The sequence below is a fragment of the Xenopus laevis genome, chromosome 4S, assembly GCF_017654675.1.
Source record: "Xenopus laevis strain J_2021 chromosome 4S, Xenopus_laevis_v10.1, whole genome shotgun sequence".
NCBI lineage: Eukaryota > Metazoa > Chordata > Amphibia > Anura > Pipidae > Xenopus > Xenopus laevis.
In genome coordinates, this window is record NC_054378.1 from 117,641,200 (window position 1) to 117,662,169 (window position 20,970).

Sequence of the window (20,970 nt, forward strand, 5' to 3'; positions counted from 1 at the left end):
AGGCTAGAAATGCTGTATTTTGTATACTAAACATAAACATGAAGTTACTGCACCACAAGCCTAATCAAACAAATGATTTATGCTTTCAAAGTTGGCCACAGGGGGTCACCATCTTGTAACTTTGATAAACATCTTTGCAAGACCAAGACTGTGCACATGCTCAGTGTGGTCTGGGCTGCTTAGGGATCATCATAAATTATCAAAACAGCACAAGTCAAATAATTTCTGCCAGAAGCCGATACAGCAAGACTGATTAATAATCAGAATATACAGACTGCACTGGGTCCTGTGTTGTCATGTAATCTAATGTGGATTTTATAGTTTTTGTATTGTTTGTTACAAACTTTCTCCAACTCTGCAGAACCAGTGGCTGCAGCAAAAGAATCCTCCAAATAGAGCCCCAGTTTATCTGTTTAAATCTGGCTCCATGATCTTTGTCCCTGCAGCTGGAGTTGGAAACAGTAAAGGGGATGTAAAGGCAAAAATAAAATCCAATACAAATCTCTACACAGTCGCTGACTGCTCTACAGGGAAACAAACAAAGCTGCTTGAGTTCTGCACAGCTGGGAAGTAAGGCAGAGGCTCCCCCTGCTGTTCATAAGTATGATTGTTTCCCTGCAGAGCAGTTAGGGACTGTCTGACAATTCCTATCCACAGCAGTAAATGAAGGGAGAATTTCACTGCATACAGTCAGGTTTCTTATAAAAACGGTACACATTTTTTAATTAAAGTATATTGGAGATAGATTTTCTTTTCATTAAAGAAAGTAAAAATGGGATTTCATTGTTTTGCCTTTACATGCGCTCTAAAGCTGGATGCAACATGTTAGGTACCCGGGTACCCCAGTAAATTTAAGACTGGTGCTCCTTTAGGGAAAAAACTGCACCATTTTAACTACCTTTCCCAGGAGTCCCTACTGCTCTTGCACATGTACAGTAAAGTAGAATCAGAAAATGTTACTCTAATGAAACCTAAACTGGGGGTGCCTCTGCCTCAGGAGTACCAGCTTATTTAAAGGAGCACCGGCTGTACTTTAATAATTCAATGGGGACACCACCCCTCGTAAATTAGCCTTTCCTTGTTTTTGTAAAATTACTAATGCAGCAACAACATCAAGAGCCAGTTTATCTCAAAATGTTGATTAACTTGTATGATCTGAGAATTGTTGCATATTTCTTTATAGGTTTATGAAGTTGACAGTGTGGACAAAGACCCCCATCTGTGTTTTAAGGTATGGAATCTTTTTGTACTATATGGACCCAAAAGCTGTGGGACAGAGATCACTTTAATTCATTCCTTAAGGCCCCCCATACACGGGCCGATAAAAGCTGCCGACGGGCTTCCCCGATCAATATCTGGCCAAAAGTCAGCCAGATCTTAATCGGGTAGGTTAAAAAATCCCGCGGCCACATCTGTGCATTTACATGGCCACCTTTATATGGGAAAGGTCATCTGAGACTTCTGATCTCTTTCCTGAGTAGAGAAACCTCAGAACAGTTTTCCTTCTGGATGTAAATCATTCACTGTACAGTCAGAGAAACGAAACCAGCAGGTGGCGCTGCTTTCCCAAGAGCTGATAAACAGCTGAATAGCTTTGAAAATGAAAAATAACTAATGTAAATTGCAATAGTGCCCCAAGCAACTTTCCATTGGGTTTTAAATATTTATTTATCATTGAATACCTTGGCACAGAATCCATGATTAACATTGTTTTCTTGTTCTTTTTCTCAGTTTACCGTTAATAGGCGAAGCCACATAAGATGCCCTGAAGCTGCAGGTAAAATACCACAATGTATGATAATTATAAAGATAACATCTAATCACTCTTTAGCCTGCTAATGGAATGGATCCTAATGCCTGTTAAGTGGATGTGTAATATTATCAGTTATAATGTGTCAAGCTGATAAAGCACAGCAGGTTCTTTTATATGCCAGTAGAAAAACGGCAAAGGGTTTCATGGCGGCTTCTGTCTTTCAAAATCAATAGGCAGCCCATTAAACAGTCAATTGTAGATTTTAAGATCCCCCTTAAGAGGGCAGCATCGCCTAAAGCGAAACCTTAAAGGAGAACTAAACTCTAAAAATGAATATGGCTAAAAATGCCATGTTTTATATACTGATCTTATTTCACCAGCCTAAAGTTTCAGCTTGACAATAGCAGCAATGATCCAGGACTTCAAACTTGTCACAGGGGGTCACCATCTTGGAAAGTGTCTGTGACAGCTGTTGAGAAGCTAAGCTAAAGCTGATTTGTACGATCGTAAAGATCCGATCGTACAAATCGTTTATTCGTACGATTTTCGGACCATGTGTGGAGAGTCCCGTCATTTTTCGTCCGTCGTAGATCGGTCGTTTGGTCGATCGGACAGGTTAGAAAATTTATGTCGCCTGCCGATAATATCTCTGCGTGTATTGCCGATCGTACGATTTTCAGAGGGAGACTGTCACTAGTGTTGTCAGACATAAGTATCGTACGATTGCTGTCAGGGGCAGAACATTGCTGATCTGTTCTTATTTGATCAGAATGGTAAAGACTTTGATCTGAATGGTTAGTGGAGGGTCGGGAGATGGGAAAGTCCGATCGTACGTTGATTCGTACGATCGGATCTTTGCATCTATGGCCAGCTTTAGGGCTCGTCACTAATTATCCAGCAGAAAATGAGCTTCCCCTGTAATATAAGCTGATGCAACAGGGCTGATTATTAAATTCTGATGCTAATTGCACTGGTTTCTGTGCTGCCATGTAGTAATTATCTGTATTAATTACTAATCAGCCTTATATTGTGACATTTCTATTCTATGTGTACTGTATATTGTGAGTGGGTCCCTAAGCTCAGTAAGTGACAGCAGCACAGAGCATGTGCAGTGAATCAGCAGAAAAGAAGATGGGGAGCTACTGGGGCATCTTTGGAGACACAGATCTTTACTGCTAAAGGGCTGTGGTTGCCTTGGGCTGGTACAGAAGCACAAAACATAATGTACAACATTTCTAGCCTACTTCTGTTGTTAGGCTTTAGTTCTCCTTTAATTATATGGCTCACAAACTGTGGGCCTGACCCAGAGCAATGGTTTGGGGTCTAGAATAAAAGTTAGCTTGAAGGGTATTTGTAGAAAATGTCTGTTTGATACCTTTGAAAGTCCAGCTTGAAGGTTAGTTGCGTGAGATTTGTGATGGACAATTGGTGGAAGCTTTAGGCCATAACCGAATGGTATTGTTATATATCTGTAGAGTGAGTCTTGACCATTTGTTGAACCTTTTTGGGGAAGTTTGGGCTGAAAATATTTTGAATTGTTTGAAGCACCAGGTAAACATTGAGGGGCAAATTCACTAAACGGCGAAGCGCCTAACCCTAGCGCAAATGCGACAGCGTAGCGCATTTTCATTTATTCGCCGATTCACTAACGGATGCTGGCGTAAATTCGCTAGTGTTACTTCGCACCCTTACGCCTGGCGAATTTGCGCAACAGACTTGACTACGCAAATTCACTGATGCGTCAATTATTCTGAACGCTACCTTTTACGCCAGACTTCTTTCGCCACCTCAGACCAGGCGAAGTGCAATAGAGTAGATAGGGATTGCTTCAAAAAAAGTTAAAAATGTTTCTAAGTCCCAAAAAACGCTTTTGTTTTTTCATTTTTTATGGGTGATAGGCTGAAAAAGATCGAAAAATTTTTTGGGGCTCCCCTCCTTCCCCCCTACATTTCCTAACTCATGGCACCTTAACTATTCAGTGGACACATGTGTAGGGCAAAATAAAAGTTTTATTTGCTGTTTTGAAGGTTTTTGACGCCGGCGTCTGTTTTTCGGGAAAAAAAATTTTCCCGCTAATTTTCGCGGGCGTTTTGCGAATTTATTCGCTGGCGGCGAATTTATTCGCTGGCGGCGAATCGCACAAATTCGCTGCGAATTCGCGCCTGGCGAATAAATTCGCCCATCACTAAGAAGGTAGTTATTCGTGTTGCACCATGCCTGGTTTTGATAATCTGGTATTTACATGGGCTGCTCAGGGGCTCACTTTGTCTCCAAATAGGCCAAACTTCCTTTCTTTTCTCCAAAGGAACAACTGGATCACAGTGCTAATAAGTACAGGATTCTTGTGACATATTTTAAACTGACCCAAGCCTGTTAACCAAAAACCACAAGGGGGGTTCTTCCACCTTCTCCTGGGGCAGATAAAATGTTGAACATGATGGACTTTATCTTTTAAAAATAATTATACATAACTAAGTAACTATGTTGGCCAGAGTATACTGTCATTACTCCAAACTGCAGGTCAGAGTTTCCTAATGTTTTCTACTAACTAACCCACTAACCACATACCAGGCATTCAATGAAGTTCGAGGTCTGGTTTAAAAATTAATTATTAATACAATAACCAAAACAGAAATTTATCCCAAATGCCTGAAGGCAAATGTTATATTTCTGGGAACTAAACAGCCTTATTCTTAGTTGGTGAGCCCAGGGCTCAGATCCGTTGCAATGCTCCCACATCCCTACCACCTCATTATATCTGTGGTTGTACAAACCTCAGCCTCCTTAATTCTGGCTTTTTTATATTAAAACTTTCTCCTAAAAGAAAGGTCTGTACATAGATGAGCATTATGCACAGATTCCTTCATACTAATCCATGGCAGAAAATCCTGCCCAGTTTTCCTAATTTGAAAAACCGGGCAGGCAGTTTTAAAAATACTGGGCTCTCTGGGTCAAAACCGGATAGGTGGCAACCCTAGAAACCGCACTATTTGCCGTGTTTTCTAAGTGTCAGCTTCCTCCAAAATCTTGATTTCCAACCCATTGATTTCCAAGAAACAATTAAGAATTAAGAAAATTTCAGACCACTGACTCATTTTGGGTAATCTTGAGCTAGAATCACATGACTGTAACTGTAACTGTAAGAAAGTAGACAGGCCAACATGTCCTAGGAAATATGGAGAGGGCTATAACTTTTTTTTTTTTTAAAGTTCCATAGATATATGTTCTGAAGCATGAATTGTCTGTTTACTTACAGACCGTGACTGGAATGTGAAAGTGGATATGGGGCTTTCTCAGGTCCATCTGACCATTGTCTCAAGCGTTCCTGCAAGCGTCAGTATTGCGGAGTGCAGGGGAAACAACAACACAATCAAATGTGATCCTCAAACCACCATTCCGGTGAGTCCTTTGACTTATATATATATATATATAATTATAGATAGATAGATAGATAGATAGATAGATAGATAGATAGATAAGGGTATCTCTCAGTGATGGGTCGCTTCATCTCTAGAAAGGCTTAATTGTAGAGTTCACATGGGGACTCATAGAGCCAGATCTATTGCAAAGACCCATATTCAGTTCTGGATGATTTTTTTTCTCTTGAGTCACTGGACAGCCATCTCATGGGGAACCTACATCCAGTAATGTAAGCAGGTAGCTCCATTTTGCTGCTTTGTAGAAACATGGGCTGCTCAAGGGCTTATCTTGCCTCCAAATAGGTCAAAATTCCTTTTCTCCAAAGGAACAACTGGATCACAGATTTTAACATTGCTCATAAGTAGAGGATTCTTGTAACTTATTTGAAACTGATCCAAGACTGTTAACCAGAAACCACAAGTGGGGTTGTTCCATCTTCTCCTGGGGCAGATAGAATATTGAATGTGATGGACTTTATCTTCTAAAAATAACTATACGTAGCTAATTAACTATGTTGGCCAGAGTATACTGTCATTATTCCAAACTGCAGGTCAGTGTTTCCTAATGTTCAATTCAATGAACTTCAAGGTCTGGGTTAAAAATGAATTAATAATACAATAACCAAAATAGAAATTTATCCCAAATGGCTGAAGGCAAGTATTATATTACTGGGAGCTAAATAGACTTATTCCCAGTTGGTGAGCCCAGGGCTCACGGGGAACTTGGTAGCTCGATTTTGCTGCTTAGTAGAAACTTTGGAAAGTCTGGGACCTGCTATTTGCAGGTAGGAATAGAGAACCTACTAGTTCAGTATGAGCATGGAGCTAGAGCTGATAAGCCACAGGTTGAAGACAACTGATAAATCAGTATAAGTGAGGTATTGTTATTTAACATTTGTCTGACTCTTATGGGTAGAGATGCACCAAATCCAGGATTCATTTCGGGATTTGGCCAAGATTCAGTCTTTTTCTGCAGGATTCGGATTCAAGTGCCTCGCTGAACCAAATCCAAAAAAATCACTTTCATAGACAGAAATCACTTTTCATCTTCTCAAACAAGAAAGTCAAAAATTGTTTACCCCAGTGCACAGCACACGGTTCTCTTTCCACCCTGTTTCCCTAATTTATATATGCAAATTAGGGCTCTGATTCGGTTCGGTATGAATCCCCAATTATTTTGTGAAAGATTCAGCCAAATCTTAAAATAGTGGATTTGGTGCAGCCCACGTCTCTTCTCTCACACTCGGCGTATACTGTTCAGCCTGGAGATTTAACCTTTACATATTCTTTTTTTAAACAGTTAAGTGAAGCCAATGAAATGCAAGTTTTCTCTTCCCTACCAGCCAAGGACATCTGCTATAAGGTAATAACATAGAATTAACCACTCATCGTTCCACCTTCAAGACTTGTTTTCATTTTACATCAAGGGATAGGCAACCTTTGTCTCTTCCAATGTGGCAGAAGCTTGAAGCTTGGACCTTGTATGGCTTTTATTCACTTGGCACAACCCCTGTTAACAAAAAATGTAGCCTAATAAACATAGGAGCTGAGCATTATCAGTTCTGCACTTCGCTGCTGTTTTATATTTATCTTTTTATTTTGCTAATTATCTCTCTATTCCCTACCAGGTGTGGCGCTCTGATGTTCTGTATTCACATAGATATCTCATCTGCCCAGATTGTGAGTAGTCTGACTTTTCTGTTGACCGTTGTTAAATAATATTTTTATCCTGCTGCAAACAATTCACCTATACTATGAGCCACTCACAGATTTGTGCTCGTGACTGAGCTCTGCTAGTTTACTGCACTAACCCAAAAAAAAAAAACAATAAAAAGAGAGCTTGTCCTTCCTCCCAATGGAACAGTTGAACAATAAACAATGGTATATAGCAGTATGTATATAACTATTTTTATTCTACAGATTCCCATAAGCACCTGGGACTGATTTTCTTGGCATCGTTCCTATTGGTTTTGGCACTGGTTATTCTCCTGTACCTGATCTACCAAAAGATTAGGAAAATATTCACAGGTATGGATTTTTGGGTGTAGACCAACTTTGTGAAAGACCTCACACCGACCAGTCAATTGTAAAAGACACTTACTGACCTGTATCACATGGTATAACTCAGTTTCAAGTTTTAGCATGTTCTATTATATGATATAAACTGTATATATATTCTATTATATAACCACTCTTTTACTATGAAATTGACTATATATGTGAAGGGCTGTTGAGTCGGTATATAAATGCTTCAACTACGACTCCTCAGTTTATGGTACCTCCGACTCCGATGTTTTTAAAGGAACAGTAACACCAAAAACAGAAAGTATATCAAAGCAATTAAAATGTAATGTAGCGCTGCTCTGCACTGGTAAAACAGGTGTGTTTGCTTCAGAAACATTACTATAATTTATATAAACAAGCTGCTGTGTAGCCATGGGGGCAGCCATTTAAGCAGGAGAAAAGACACAGGATACACAGCAGATAACCAATAAAACACCATTGTATTGGACAGGGCTTATCTGTTCTGTGCTATGTAACCCGTGCTTTTGTCCTTTTCCTCCTGCTTGAATGGCTGCCCCAGCAGCTTGTTTATATAAACTATAGTAGTACTTATCTGTTATCTGCTGTATATCCTGTGCTTGAATGGCTGCCCCCATGGCTACACAGCAGCTTGTTTATATAAACTATAGTAGTACTTATCTGTTATCTACTGTGTATCCTGTGCTTGAATGGCTGCCCCCATGGCTACACAGCAGCTTGTTTATATAAACTATAGTAGTACTTATCTGTTATCTGCTGTATATCCTGTGCTTGAATGGCTGCCCCCATGGCTACACAGCAGCTTGTTTATATAAACTATAGTAGTACTTATCTGTTATCTACTGTGTATCCTGTGCTTGAATGGCTGCCCCCATGGCTACACAGCAGCTTGTTTATATAAACTATAGTAGTACTTATCTGTTATCTGCTGTATATCCTGTGCTTGAATGGCTGCCCCCATGGCTACACAGCAGCTTGTTTATATAAACTATAGTAGTACTTATCTGTTATCTGCTGTGTATCCTGTGCTTGAATGGCTGCCCCCATGGCTACACAGCAGCTTCTTTATATAAACTATAGTAGTACTTATCTGTTATCTGCTGTGTATCCTGTGCTTGAATGGCTGCCCCTATGGCTATACAGCAGCATGTTTACATAAACTATAGTAGTACTTATCTGTTATCTACTGTGTATCCTGTGCTTGAATGGCTGCCCCCATGGCTACACAGCAGCTTGTTTATATAAACTATAGTAGTACTTATCTGTTATCTACTGTGTATCCTGTGCTTGAATGGCTGCCCCCATGGCTACATAGCAGCTTGTTTATATAAATTATAGTAGTACTTATCTGTTATCTACTGTGTATCCTGTGCTTGAATGGCTGCCCCCATGGCTACACAGCAGCTTGTTTATATAAACTATAGTAGTACTTATCTGTTATCTACTGTGTATCCTGTGCTTGAATGGCTGCCCCCATGGCTACACAGCAGCTTGTTTATATAAACTATAGTAGTACTTATCTGTTATCTACTGTGTATCCTGTGCTTGAATGGCTGCCCCCATGGCTACATAGCAGCTTGTTTATATAAATTATAGTAGTACTTATCTGTTATCTACTGTGGTATCCTGTGCTTGAATGGCTGCCCCATGGCTACACAGCAGCTTGTTTATATAAACTATAGTAGTACTTATCTGTTATCTACTGTGTATCCTGTGCTTGAATGGCTGCCCCCATGGCTACAGAGCAGCTTGTTTATATAAACTATAGTAGTACTTATCTGTTATCTACTGTGTATCCTGTGCTTGAATGGCTGCCATATGGGGGGGGGGGCAGCAAAAAACCTATTAAAGTCTTTCAATTAAAGAGGCAGACTTTGGTGGTGGGATCAGGATTTCAGATTTTCCATTAATTCTGAATGTTCTTCCATTACAGCTCCCCTTTGGAGTCGCACAGTGCTGCTGGTATACTCCCCTGATTCTGCTGAGTACAAGACTCTCATTTGTGCTTTTGCTGACTTCTTGCAAAGCATTCTGGGCTGCGAGGTCATTCTAGACATGTGGGATATGAACACGGTGAGCCAGCTTGGAACATTACCTTGGTTCTATCAAAAAAGGGATCTGGTGGCCCAGAGAAAAGGCAGCGTCATCATCGTTTGGACAAAGAAGAGCAGGCGCATGTATGATCAGTGGACGAGCAGAAAACTGAATCGTTATGATTGGACAGACCCAGTCAACCTGTTCGGAGCAGCTATGTCCTGTTTGATGAAGGACTTTGATGTTGAGGAGGAGAAAGGCAACCTGCAGGACTATACGGTTGTCTACTTTGAAGGTCTTTGTGATAAACATGATATTCCGCACAGTATGAGAAAGATCAGTAGGTTCCGCCTCTTTAAGGACTTATACAGGCTGGTCAGTATACTGCAGGGTAGAACTTGCCTATCCCCTCCCTGCCTTATAAAGGGAGCTGCCAAGTATCTTATGAGAAGACTGGAGAGATCAGAAAAAAGCAAAGGCCTTCAGAGACATGTAGAACTCTACAAGCAGAGACTTCATGGAAATGGCAGTTAGCCTGTGTGCTGGCTGAGAGGAGAAGTCAGTTTTAAATACCAATGGAGCATCACTGCTGTTCTGATATCGGCAAACATTGATTTCCACCTGTTTTTTGGGCAGCTCTTTCTCTCTCTGCCCTGTGGTCCAAAATTGACTTTACCTTAAGCTTTTTTTGATGACCCTCTCAAGTATGGTTGCCTTGGTTTATACAGATAGTCCTACAACCACCATTGGTATTTCTTAGCCTCATGGTGTTTCTTATTAGCCATTTAGGTCATATCCAGTCCAGTCAGTCTGTCTTTAAAGAGTTCAAGATTTGATGGTAAATATATCTGATACATGTCCTCTTCAGCATGCATATTTGGTTATTGGCTTAATAGTAGTAGTTATACTAAAAGCCAAAAGATTTGATTGATACATTTAATGTGATATTAACAGTCCTAAGGAAAACTGCCCGCTCTGCATTCTATGGGTGCACCTTGGCAAATGACAGGACGGGAATAGTCCCATGTTAAAACCATTTTTGATCAGGAGCCCATATCTTCCTCTGAATGGGGATCTCTGTTCTGTAGCTATTTCAGAGTTACAACTCCCAGAATCCTTCCAGTACAGAAGACTTTTATGGGGGAATGTAATATTGGTCCAAAGTCCAAATCCAATACCATGGCCATGGAAGGGCATACCTCAATCCTCTCTGATAGTCCTTCTAATTCACTTAGCCTGAAGCCATTTAGCAGATGAAAATTTTCGCTTTCCGGAAAACTGCTGGGTATAGGAAAAAAAATACCCCTAATGCGTTGCTCTATGTCCATGACCGAGACCTCGCCCCAGTGCAGTTAATAGGATTTGTGGTAGGCGCATGCGCAAAATAACCATCTTGTGACAACACTCTCTCTATTATGAGCAGGATCACTTGCCGCATGCGCATTTGGTATTGTGGCACCATAATGGAGGGAGATTGATGCTAAATTTGAATGCGGACTGCAGGAGCCAGGAGAAAAATTGGAACAAACAAAGTTAGCGATCAGGTAGAGGCAAGGGGGACTATAATACCAGGCTAAATGTAATGGAAGCCTTTCCTTGTCCTTTAATGAAAAAGTTATTACGTTTGCTCCAAAGGTTTACACCACCTTCAAGCTGGTGTTAAAGGTTTGCAATGTGCAATTAAAGGAGAACTCAACCCCCCCTTAACATAAGCCCCCCCAAGCTTCCAGGCATTGACCCCCTCCCCACTCCCTCCCCGCAATGTGTTTTAGTGTAAAATTGGTGTAAAACGCCAATGCGAACATGTGCAGATGAAGCCGATTCCTGACTTGGCCCAACTGTGCATGCGCCGGAAGGCTTTATGACGGCTAAGAAACCCAAATAGTACACCAAGATCTGCAAGATGTTGACCAGGAGCTCTGCTGCGCTTCTCTGCATTTAAGGGGGAGAATTTTTTAAAGGGGTTTTATTCACACTAAAGTATATTGCAGGGAGGTATATAGGCAATGCCTGAAAGCTTAGGGGGGCTCATGGTAGGTGCGGTTGACTTTTGAAGATTTGGAATGCAATAAAATCCTAATGAAGAATATTACACTGCAACATGCACATTTTTATTCCCAAATTTGTTCTCTTTGCAAATGTTATAATGTTTCCCCCATAGAGCTGTAGTTCAGCAATTGCTGAGTTTCTTATATTTTTATTAGGAATACAAGCAATGTTTGGCTGCTGGTGGGATTCTGGGAGTTGCCTTGCACTGGCCAGTTTGTAGGAATCATTGGGTTTGAATGATGGATCCTTATGTGCCAAAAGTGTTACTATGTACATACATATAAAAGAAACTGGATAATATTATAAGGTGAGAAATCTGTATGAAACCCCTTGGTGGGAAAGGGGAGGTAGTTAAAGAATTATGTATGTATTAATATAACAAAGTTTATCCCATTGTTAAAGGAAAAGATGCCCTAGGATTCCTTTAAATAGTAGATAGATGTCGGTACAATTAATTTGCACTTGTTCTTGTCTTGGCAATTATAGTAACAGGTGGGAACTGCCATAATGCTTGTCCACTGACTGGTCTCCATAGCATGGCTTCCCAAGGCAGCTGCCATTTACACATGTGAAGAGCACGGATTTAACATACGCACAATAAGTTGTATTTCTTCTTAAAGTAAATCAATGTAAGTTCTAAGTGGGGTATATTTCCCTTTAACATGTTCTAAGGATTCAAGGCTGTATATCGGTATAGATATAAATCAGTGTACTAAATGGCTGTTGATCTTTTCTTTACTGAAACTGTGGATTGTGTTGGGGCTGAGCAAGTGCCAAAGAGATTCTATTATAAAAGTGGCCATAGACAATGCCAATCTTTCCTGCAGTTCATTTTCATTACAGACATTTAGAGCTAAATTGTCAGATATACACATAGAAACAATAGAATTCTACCTGCATCTGATGATTCAGCAGTAAACCCTGGCCGATATTAGGGCTCCCAATCAAACCCGATCAGGATCAAAGGTGCCCGATCAAACTTGGACAATCATCAAGTTGACCAGTATCCAAGTCTTTGGGGTGATTGTATATCTATTTGAATATAATATATGGAATTCCATATATTATATGTAAATTCCATATATTATATGCAAATAGATATACAATCACCCCAAAGACTTGGATACTGGTCAACTTGATGATTGTCCAAGTTAGAACATTTTGTATCGGTCGGCTCTTCTTCCCCCTATACATGCACTGAATATCGTACAAAAACGTTGTAATATCTGCATGTCTATGGCTACCTTTAGGGGCATATTTATCAAGAATCTAATTTGTGAGTTGTATGAGGGTTTTTCTACCTTGGATAAACTCAAATTTGGAATGTTTGCATGTTTATGGCAAAATTTATGGCAAAAATGAAAAACGGCGGGGAAAACTCGAATGATCGAGTTCACGACCCAAAAAAACTCAAAATGATAGAGTTTTCAGATAAACACTGAATTTTCCCATTTGAAATTTTCAAATATAGTTTGCTTACAGACTTTCGAGTTTTCGAAAATATTACTCGAATGTATTGAGTTTGGGTGCACAAAAAAAAATTTACATTGTGCAAAAAAAATCACATGAGATTTTTGATAGATCTGCCCCTTTGGCGATCTCATTTTAATGTGTGACTATACACTATATATAACTGGTCCTAAGAAAATAAAGGAATATTCTCATAAAAATGATTTCTGTTTTTCTCATTGACTTTCCTTTGAAGCTGTAATCATTAAGCAAACAAATAGATGAATTACTTACTTGGGGTGAAAACTTATGTTCTATCCCAGATATTCTTGGAACTGTGACTGATACATTAATATTTTCCCCATATCGTTAAACTTGGTATCGGCTAATGGGGCCCTAAGCAAAGGCTGGACAAAAATGGCTTGAACGGCTGGAAAACAGACTTAATGAGGTCATTTTGCCATAAAGTCATAACTCGGGTTGCCACCTGTCCGGATTTGACCTGGGCTGCCCAGGTCAACACAGTCTGCCCGGTTTTATCTCCCTTAATTGACATGGCGATCAGCCAATGGCTCATCACTACATCATAGCCCCGCCCCATAGTATCTCTCACTCTGCCCCAATGTCACTGGTCTGCCCCACTGACTTCATGGCTCGGCCCCTGCCTGGATCACAGGCCACAAAGGTGGCTACCCTTGTCATCACACTCAATGGGTCCCTGCCAACTACTTGAAGTTCTTCTTGGGATTAATGAAGATGTCTATGAAGGTGGTTTCTTTAGAACCTTAATTCGTTTTTAACCTAAAACAAGGTACCAGAAGGGCAATTGTTGATCATCTCTGCTGCAGAGCAATTTAGTTAAAAGTTACAGGCCACTTCACCTAGATGTCCACTGAGAGTCCCAGATCCATTGACTTGCACCAGAGCTAGTGTGATACTAGTGTACAGCAAATTGCATTATTTTTAGACTGTGTTGCGAAGAATTCATACCTATTATATAATATGTATATCACAGTTGCAACTCTCTAAATAAAGTAACCAGTTAAGGAAAAACATTTGGAAATAAAACTCAATGAACAAGATGTGCCAGCCTGGAGTGACTGTGCACTGGCAGGGGTGTCTATTCTTACACCAAAGTAAGAGAGAAGTATGAGAGTGAGTGTGTTGGAGTGATGATAGATAGATGGAAATTTATTTTGACCAAGCCCATTTTTGTGGCCACACCCCCTAATTACCATGTTCATTTCACAAAATTTGGTATATTATGACAGTTTGAACATATTTCTGTGTTTTTTTTCCAGTTATTACAGTTTTGCTAATGAAGGTGAATTGCCCTTTAAGCTGCGAGTCTAACTTCTCCCAAGGGACCTGTTATCTTATATTGTTACAATTACTTACTTGCTTATCTGAAAATTGTTACAAAAGTATCTTATCTGAAAATTGTGGCTATTTTGGGCTGCCAAAAGCCAATTAAGTTAGAAACTTTGTTTCTTTTTCTGGCTGTTCAATGTAGAGAAAGACGGGACTTTCCAGTACAAACGAGGGACTGCTGGTTGAGCTGTCAAAAGAGGGACTGTCCCTCTAAAAACGGGACAGTTGGGAGGTAAGGACAAATGAATGAAAACTTTCAATTCTCTGGAGAAAGGACTAAACCTGGACCTTGGATTTATATGTGGATTAAGAAAGGCCTGCACAGGGCCGGAACTAGGGGTAGGCAGAGTAGGCACGTGCCTAGGGCGCAAAGGTGGAGGGGCGCCAGGCACATACTTACTCCTACCCCTAGTCCGGTCCCTTCACTGCCGACCGCGAGTACGCGAACGCATGCGTCGATATGCGCAGAAGCGTATATGCGCTCACGCGTCTATGCGCTGAAGCGTCTTTTTGCGCATGCACAGAAGCGCGCAACTAGCCGGTGCAGCAGCCGGGCAGGCTGCCTAGGGCGCCTGCCCAGCTTGGCCCGGCTCTGGGCCTGCACCAGTTTAGAAATACAAACATGTGGATATGGACTAAGAGATCATATCTTACATGCATATCTACATGCTTTGTCTCCAATACTTTACCCCAGGGCTGCCATAAGGGTGGGCCCTGCTTTGCTGCACTTTCCAGATTATCCGGGCCCCCCTTTAAACCTAAATTCTGCTAGGTCAGGGACAAATGTTTCCCACCCTGTGACCTCCTGATGGCAGCCCTGGGGTAAAGTAGTGGAGACAAAGCATGTAAACAGCAGGCCTGGATTATAATTAATAATAGCCCTGACATTTCAAATGCTCATAGGCCCAAACAGCCCCCTACCAACCCAATAAACAGTGAGTGTCTATGGCATCTTACAGCAGCTCTGCTGGCATTTGCCATAATCCATAGATTGCCAGTCAGATACCCCTAGGCCCTCGAAGCTGGGAGAGAACATCAGCAAGAAACTTGACCTGTATTAAAGTCAGTGTTCCCATTAATATGCAATGGTTCCTCCCCAGTGTTATGTGATCTATAGATATTAGGCATCTGATTATTGGCAGGGCATCAAAAAAGACACAGATAAATATACACTCAGAGTTATAATAACAGATAATTATGATATTGCTTCATGAACTAAACATAAATGCCACCTGCGTGGTTCTCATACACGTGTGACAAAGGATTCTCAAAGTAACAAATGATGGAAAGAAGTCTAATCGGGTTTATACTTATATACTTATGTATATATGAATAAATTTGCCTGGCGCGAATTCCCGGCATCAAAAATTTTTGGACGCACGTCGATTCAAAATAGCTGCGCGTCAACACTATTCAGACGCCCACTGACACTGGTGTCAAAATTGTCACGGATGAACTGGGATTCTATTTGGAGGATTATTTTGCTGCAGCCACTGGTTCTGCAGAGTTGGAGAAAGTTTGTATTAAACAATACAAAAACTATAAAATCCACATTAGATTACATGACAACACAGGACCCAGTGCAGTCTGTATATTCTGATTATTAATCAGTCTTGTTGTATCAGCTTCTGGAAGATATTATTTGACTTGTGCTGTTTTATAATTTATGATGATCCCTAAGATTAGCCTCTGATCAGCAGCCTAGACCTCACTAAGCATGTGCACAGTCTTGGTCTTGCAAAGATGTATAACAAAGTTACAAGATGGTGATCCCCTGTGGCCAACTTTGAAATCATAAATCATTTTTTTGATTAGGCTTGTGGTGCAGTAAGTTCATGTTTATATTTAGTATAAAAATACAGCATTTCTAGCATTATTCTATTTTAGACTTTACTTCTCCTTTAAACACGAAACTTGTGGATATAAAGAAGTGATGTGATACTCCAGTGAGTGTATATCCTGGGAGTATTTTGCTTGGGTCCATTAATTATATGAATTAAGACTGAGTTACCTAGTTACATAGTTAATATGGGTTGAAAAAAGTTCAGCCCCTCCATGTACACAGGAATATGTTTTGTTTTTTTAAATGAACCTTCAATTGTTAAAGGGATTTGGTCATGATTTTTGTGATGACATTGTTCTGTTGTTAGGCTGCTGGGGGAGGGGGGTGATATCACTCCAACTTTTAGTACAACAGTAAGGGCAGAGACACACACTCAGATTTGCGGAGATTTAGTCGCCGGCGATAAATCACCTCTTCTTTGGGGTGACTAATCTCCCCGAACTGCCTCCCGCCGGCTAGAATCGAAATCGACAGCGGGGTGGCACTCGGATCGATACGTTTTTCCAAAGTCGGCCGAAGTTTCCTCGTGAGGCAACTTCGGAAAATGAAGAACAAAGAGCGTCACACTAGGGTTGCCACCTCCAGCTCTCAAATAATGAATATCTTACAAAATGGATGGGATGTGATTACACTAAGTGAAAGCAGAACTGTAGTTGTAGCCATGGTTTTCTGTTGAAATAAACAAACAGGTACATACAAACAAAACACTGGGGAAATATTCACTCTTATTATGTTTGTCATTAGATATGCTAGGATTATGGTTTCTAAATGGCAAAAAGCTAAAAAGCCAACGCCAGCAGTCTTAATTACTTACCTTAATTACCCCCATGGGGTGGCTCCTCTTTCATTGGCTCCCTTGGTGCTTCCTGCCTAGGGACCATCCTCTTAGTTATGGGTTTGGATAACAAGTGGGAGCATTCTGTTGGGACAATACCATGCATTTAATGGAAATGGAAACTAGAATAATGGCACATTTATCCACCCACTAGGTGAAAGTCAGTGTAATTCATACATATAGTGTGATATTTCAACCTGCCACCCTAGGGCTTTTCCAAATCAAAGAGTGTGAAAAAGAGGCCCAAGGAGGGTTTCAGTAACCTTAGATTCAATGCAAACAAATATGGAATCGCCCTCCTATCAGAACATCTCTATTGTGTTCTGTAGAACTCAAGGAACACAGAGACTGGATGAACCTGAAAGAAGATCTTGAACGTAAGGTTTCGATATATAAATATCATCCAATACCAACAATTGTGAAGCTTAAAGAGGTTGTAACCTGAATATACAGTATCTGCCTGCCCTTGACTATTCTCTCCACTGCTAGTTCTGACTATCTGCTCCTTCAAACAATGTCTCAGTTGCTCCCCATCAGCCAAGACTCCACCTATATGGAGTTTTATTGTATTTGTTACATTAATAATATGATGGCTGTCACTAACACCCCCTGTTTGGGTAGTTCCTGCAACAAGCAATTAATGACCACGTCATTAGGGTGTAGCAGATGTGTTATTCCATTGCCAAGCCCTAATTCACATGAATTTTGGGACAACCCATATATATTAATTACTATGTTTCTGGGCTGAATGCCTAATATGCTAATGATAGCAGCAAGTCAGGATTGTGTCAGTGTTTTAAAAATAAAAAAAATTGTTTCCAGAAAATAGGGATAGTGAGCAGAGAAATGTCAGTAATGCTTCTTCTGATTCCTGGCCGGCAATGGGGATGAACAAAGTAGCTGCTATTTCCTAATCAATATACTGACAGGGTAAACATGAGGGGGGGGGGGATAATCAATGTAAATTGCAAAATTTAAGTTGTTTAGTTCCTCTTCAAAATTATTTAAAGGATAACTAAACCCTAAAAATGAATAGGACTAAAAATGCAATGTTTTATACACTGAACTTATTGCACGAGGCTAAAGTTTCAGCTTAGCAATAGCAGCAATGATCCAGGACTTCAAACTTATCACAGGGGGTCACCATCTTGGAAAGTGTCTGTGACACTCACATGCTCAGTGGGCTCTGATTGGCTGTTGAGAAGCTAAGCTTAGGGCTCGTCACTAATTATCCAGCAGAAAATGAGCTTCCCCTGTAATATAAGCTGATGCTACAGGTTTGCTGATTATTAAATTCTGATGCTAATTGTACTGGTTTCTGTGCTGCCATGTAGTAATTATCTGTATTAATTACTAATCAGCCTTATATTGTGACATTTCTATTCTATGTGTACTGTATATTGTGAGTGGGTCCCTAAGCTCAGTAAGTGACAGCAGCACAGAGCATGTGCAGTGAATCAGCAGAAAAGAAGATGGGGAGCTACTGGGGCATCTTTGGAGACACAGATCTTTACTGATAAAGGGTTTTGGTTGTCTGGGGCTGGCATAGAAGCCCAAAACATAATGTACAACATTTCTAGCTACTTCTTTAGTTTAACTTTTCTTGTCCTTTAACACAAGGCTATCCCATGAGATCTCAGGTCTTCTGAAGCTAATACATTTTCCCGTCTGTGCTCTTGCCACTTGCAGCTCAAATTGATTGGTTTATGTTTCATATGTCACAATAAATAAGACTATGGGCAATAAACAGGGTTATGAACTCATTAAACGCTGCTAAAGGGGGGCAACTGACGAGCTTGTGGTGGACTTTGGCACCATTAATCTGGAATATTGTGGTTTAGTAGTTGGAAGACTCTGTAGGCTCTAAAATACAATTTCCTACATAAACAGTTTTTTTTAAAAACCTTTGTTACATTTTATTACACAATAATAATAATGATATATAAATTGTCGTGTGATTAAAGTCATACTGACGTGCTGTGAATCAGCAGAACAGCTGGGGAGCTACTGGGAGAATCTTCAGAGGAACACAAGCGCCAATGCAGTTTGTTGGAATGGACTAGGTTCTGTACCACAGAATTAAAAACAGAATTAATGTGCATTTCTTTTAGTGGCAGTCTGGTAGTAGACTAGTAGCAGGTATGGACACAACCTACTGTGGTAACCCTGGATGTGGTATCTTCAGGGGTCCCTGTGCTTAATAGGCACATTTGTGCAGAAAAGGAAGGACTACTATGCTATGAACTATGCACACAACATTGCTTCAACAGGTGCTGGCATGGGTCAAAAAAACCACACACCTGCCAGTGAATGCATTGGTGCACTGTAGCAATTCCTGGTTTGCACGTTAGCTACAAATTGCACCCGGATTACAAAAATGCAGTTGAAATTAAAGGATTGAGTTCTCCTTTAATAATGTATCCTTTCTTTTACAACAATACAAAATACTGCTAAAAGCCGCATTGTTTGTGTGCATGGTTGTGCTTCCATTTTAACAACAAACAAAAGAGTGAATAATCCTGTTGGGTGTGAAACCCAAGTAGCACCTCATTTCCAGTTCAATCCGCCGCCTTCTCTGCTTATTTACATTATTTAACATTTACCTAAGCCTCTGCCTCACTGGCAGTTTTTATAGGTTAGGGCTGGAAATTAGTTTAAAAGAAATGAACGTATTATTAGATTTATATAATAATAGGACTGTCCAACCTATGGCTCCTACACTGTTCTTTAACTATAATCCCCAACCCCCCCTTTTTCTGTAAATTGTAAGTGGGTGCTGGGAGTTGAATTAGGGTTGCCACCATTCTGTGGCCCACAATCCGGGCAGGGGTGGTTGGTTGACATCACAGGGGCGTGTCATTGGCGCAAGGGGCTGGGCCGATGACATTGCAGGTGGGGAAAGAGCCATTACAGGGGCGAGGCTATGACATGGTGATCAGTGGTTGGCTGATCTCCATGTCAATCAAGGGGGATCCTGCCCGGTTTTCCTAATTTGGAAAATGGAGCAGACTGTCTTGAGCCTGGCAGCCCTTCTGAAAACCGGGCTGTCTGGGTCAAAACAGGACGGATAACAACCCTAATGTTAAAAATAGAAGGGCCAAAAGCCAGGGCTGTATTTATTTTTATATATATATATATATATATATATATATATATATATATATATATATATATATATATATATATAGGCCCCCTCGGTTTTGGGGGCGGCCCTCGGGGTGCCTATTTTTTTTTTTAAAACCCTCCCCACCCTCCGCCACGGATTTCCACAGGAAATCCAGTGACGGAGCTGAGGGGTAGGGGGGCGGAGGAAGAATGTGGAAGTGATGTCACGTGCATAGCGTGCTAACGTCACTTCCGCTGAATATGTCGCGTGACGTCAACACAGACGACGCAATCCCCTTCCCTGACACATGCCTAGGGCAGCATCAGACCTAAATACAGCCCTGCCAAAAGTCTTGGCAGCACTGATATAATACATCTGCTGCCATCTTGCCCAAAAACCCTGCAGCATGGGGCTGTGATTGTACCAGGTTTCCACCATAGACTTCAGGGATGCCTCAGTGTGCTATAATGCATTAAGGTAAAGAGTATGTCAGGTATTGCGCTGAGGTGGGTCTATAATTCTCAGGGGATGAGCCCTCGCAATGGTCCACACAAGTATGAAGTGCTCACCTCCGTTTCTTTTCCCTTTTGGGACCAGGTGCTTAGCAGCCAATTTCCCACTCTGCCATGGGTTTCAGTCATATGCAATATCCAACAGACCGCAGCACACTGACACGTTGTTTCGGTGAACTTTCTTTGTGATTTATTGGCTCATTTTCAGTAGACAAAATAATGCGACGTTTCGAGTCACATAGGACTCTTTATCAAGCATGTGGTTACATTCGTTACTCTGTGTTAAAGGAAAACTATATCCCCAAAATGAACACTTCAGCAACAGATAGTTCATATCATATTAAGTGGCATATTAAAGAATATTACCAAACTGGAATATATATTTAAGTAAATATTGCCCTTTTACATCTCTTGCCTTGAGCCACCATTTCGTGATGGTCTGTGTGCTGCCTCAGAGATCACCTGACCAGAAATACTACAGCTCTAACTGTAACAGGAAGAAGTGTGGAAGCAAAAGACAGAATTCTGTCTGTTAATTGGCTCATGTGACCTAACA

General features: G+C 40.7%; 1 protein-coding gene across 1 annotated transcript in view; it reads left to right on the forward strand.

Annotated features, from left to right (window-relative positions):
- il17re.S (interleukin 17 receptor E S homeolog) overlaps positions 1 to 12,968 on the forward strand; it is a 39,786-nt gene extending 26,818 nt beyond the window's left edge. The window contains exons 10-16 of the mRNA XM_018261437.2: positions 1,184 to 1,231; positions 1,732 to 1,777; positions 5,010 to 5,152; positions 6,473 to 6,535; positions 6,801 to 6,852; positions 7,093 to 7,200; positions 9,149 to 12,968. Coding sequence (XP_018116926.1) covers positions 1,184 to 1,231; positions 1,732 to 1,777; positions 5,010 to 5,152; positions 6,473 to 6,535; positions 6,801 to 6,852; positions 7,093 to 7,200; positions 9,149 to 9,783 — 1,095 coding nt within the window. The 3' untranslated portion in view covers positions 9,784 to 12,968. The remainder of the gene's footprint in view (positions 1 to 1,183; positions 1,232 to 1,731; positions 1,778 to 5,009; positions 5,153 to 6,472; positions 6,536 to 6,800; positions 6,853 to 7,092; positions 7,201 to 9,148) is intronic.
- Positions 12,969 to 20,970: the final 8,002 nt, after the last annotated feature.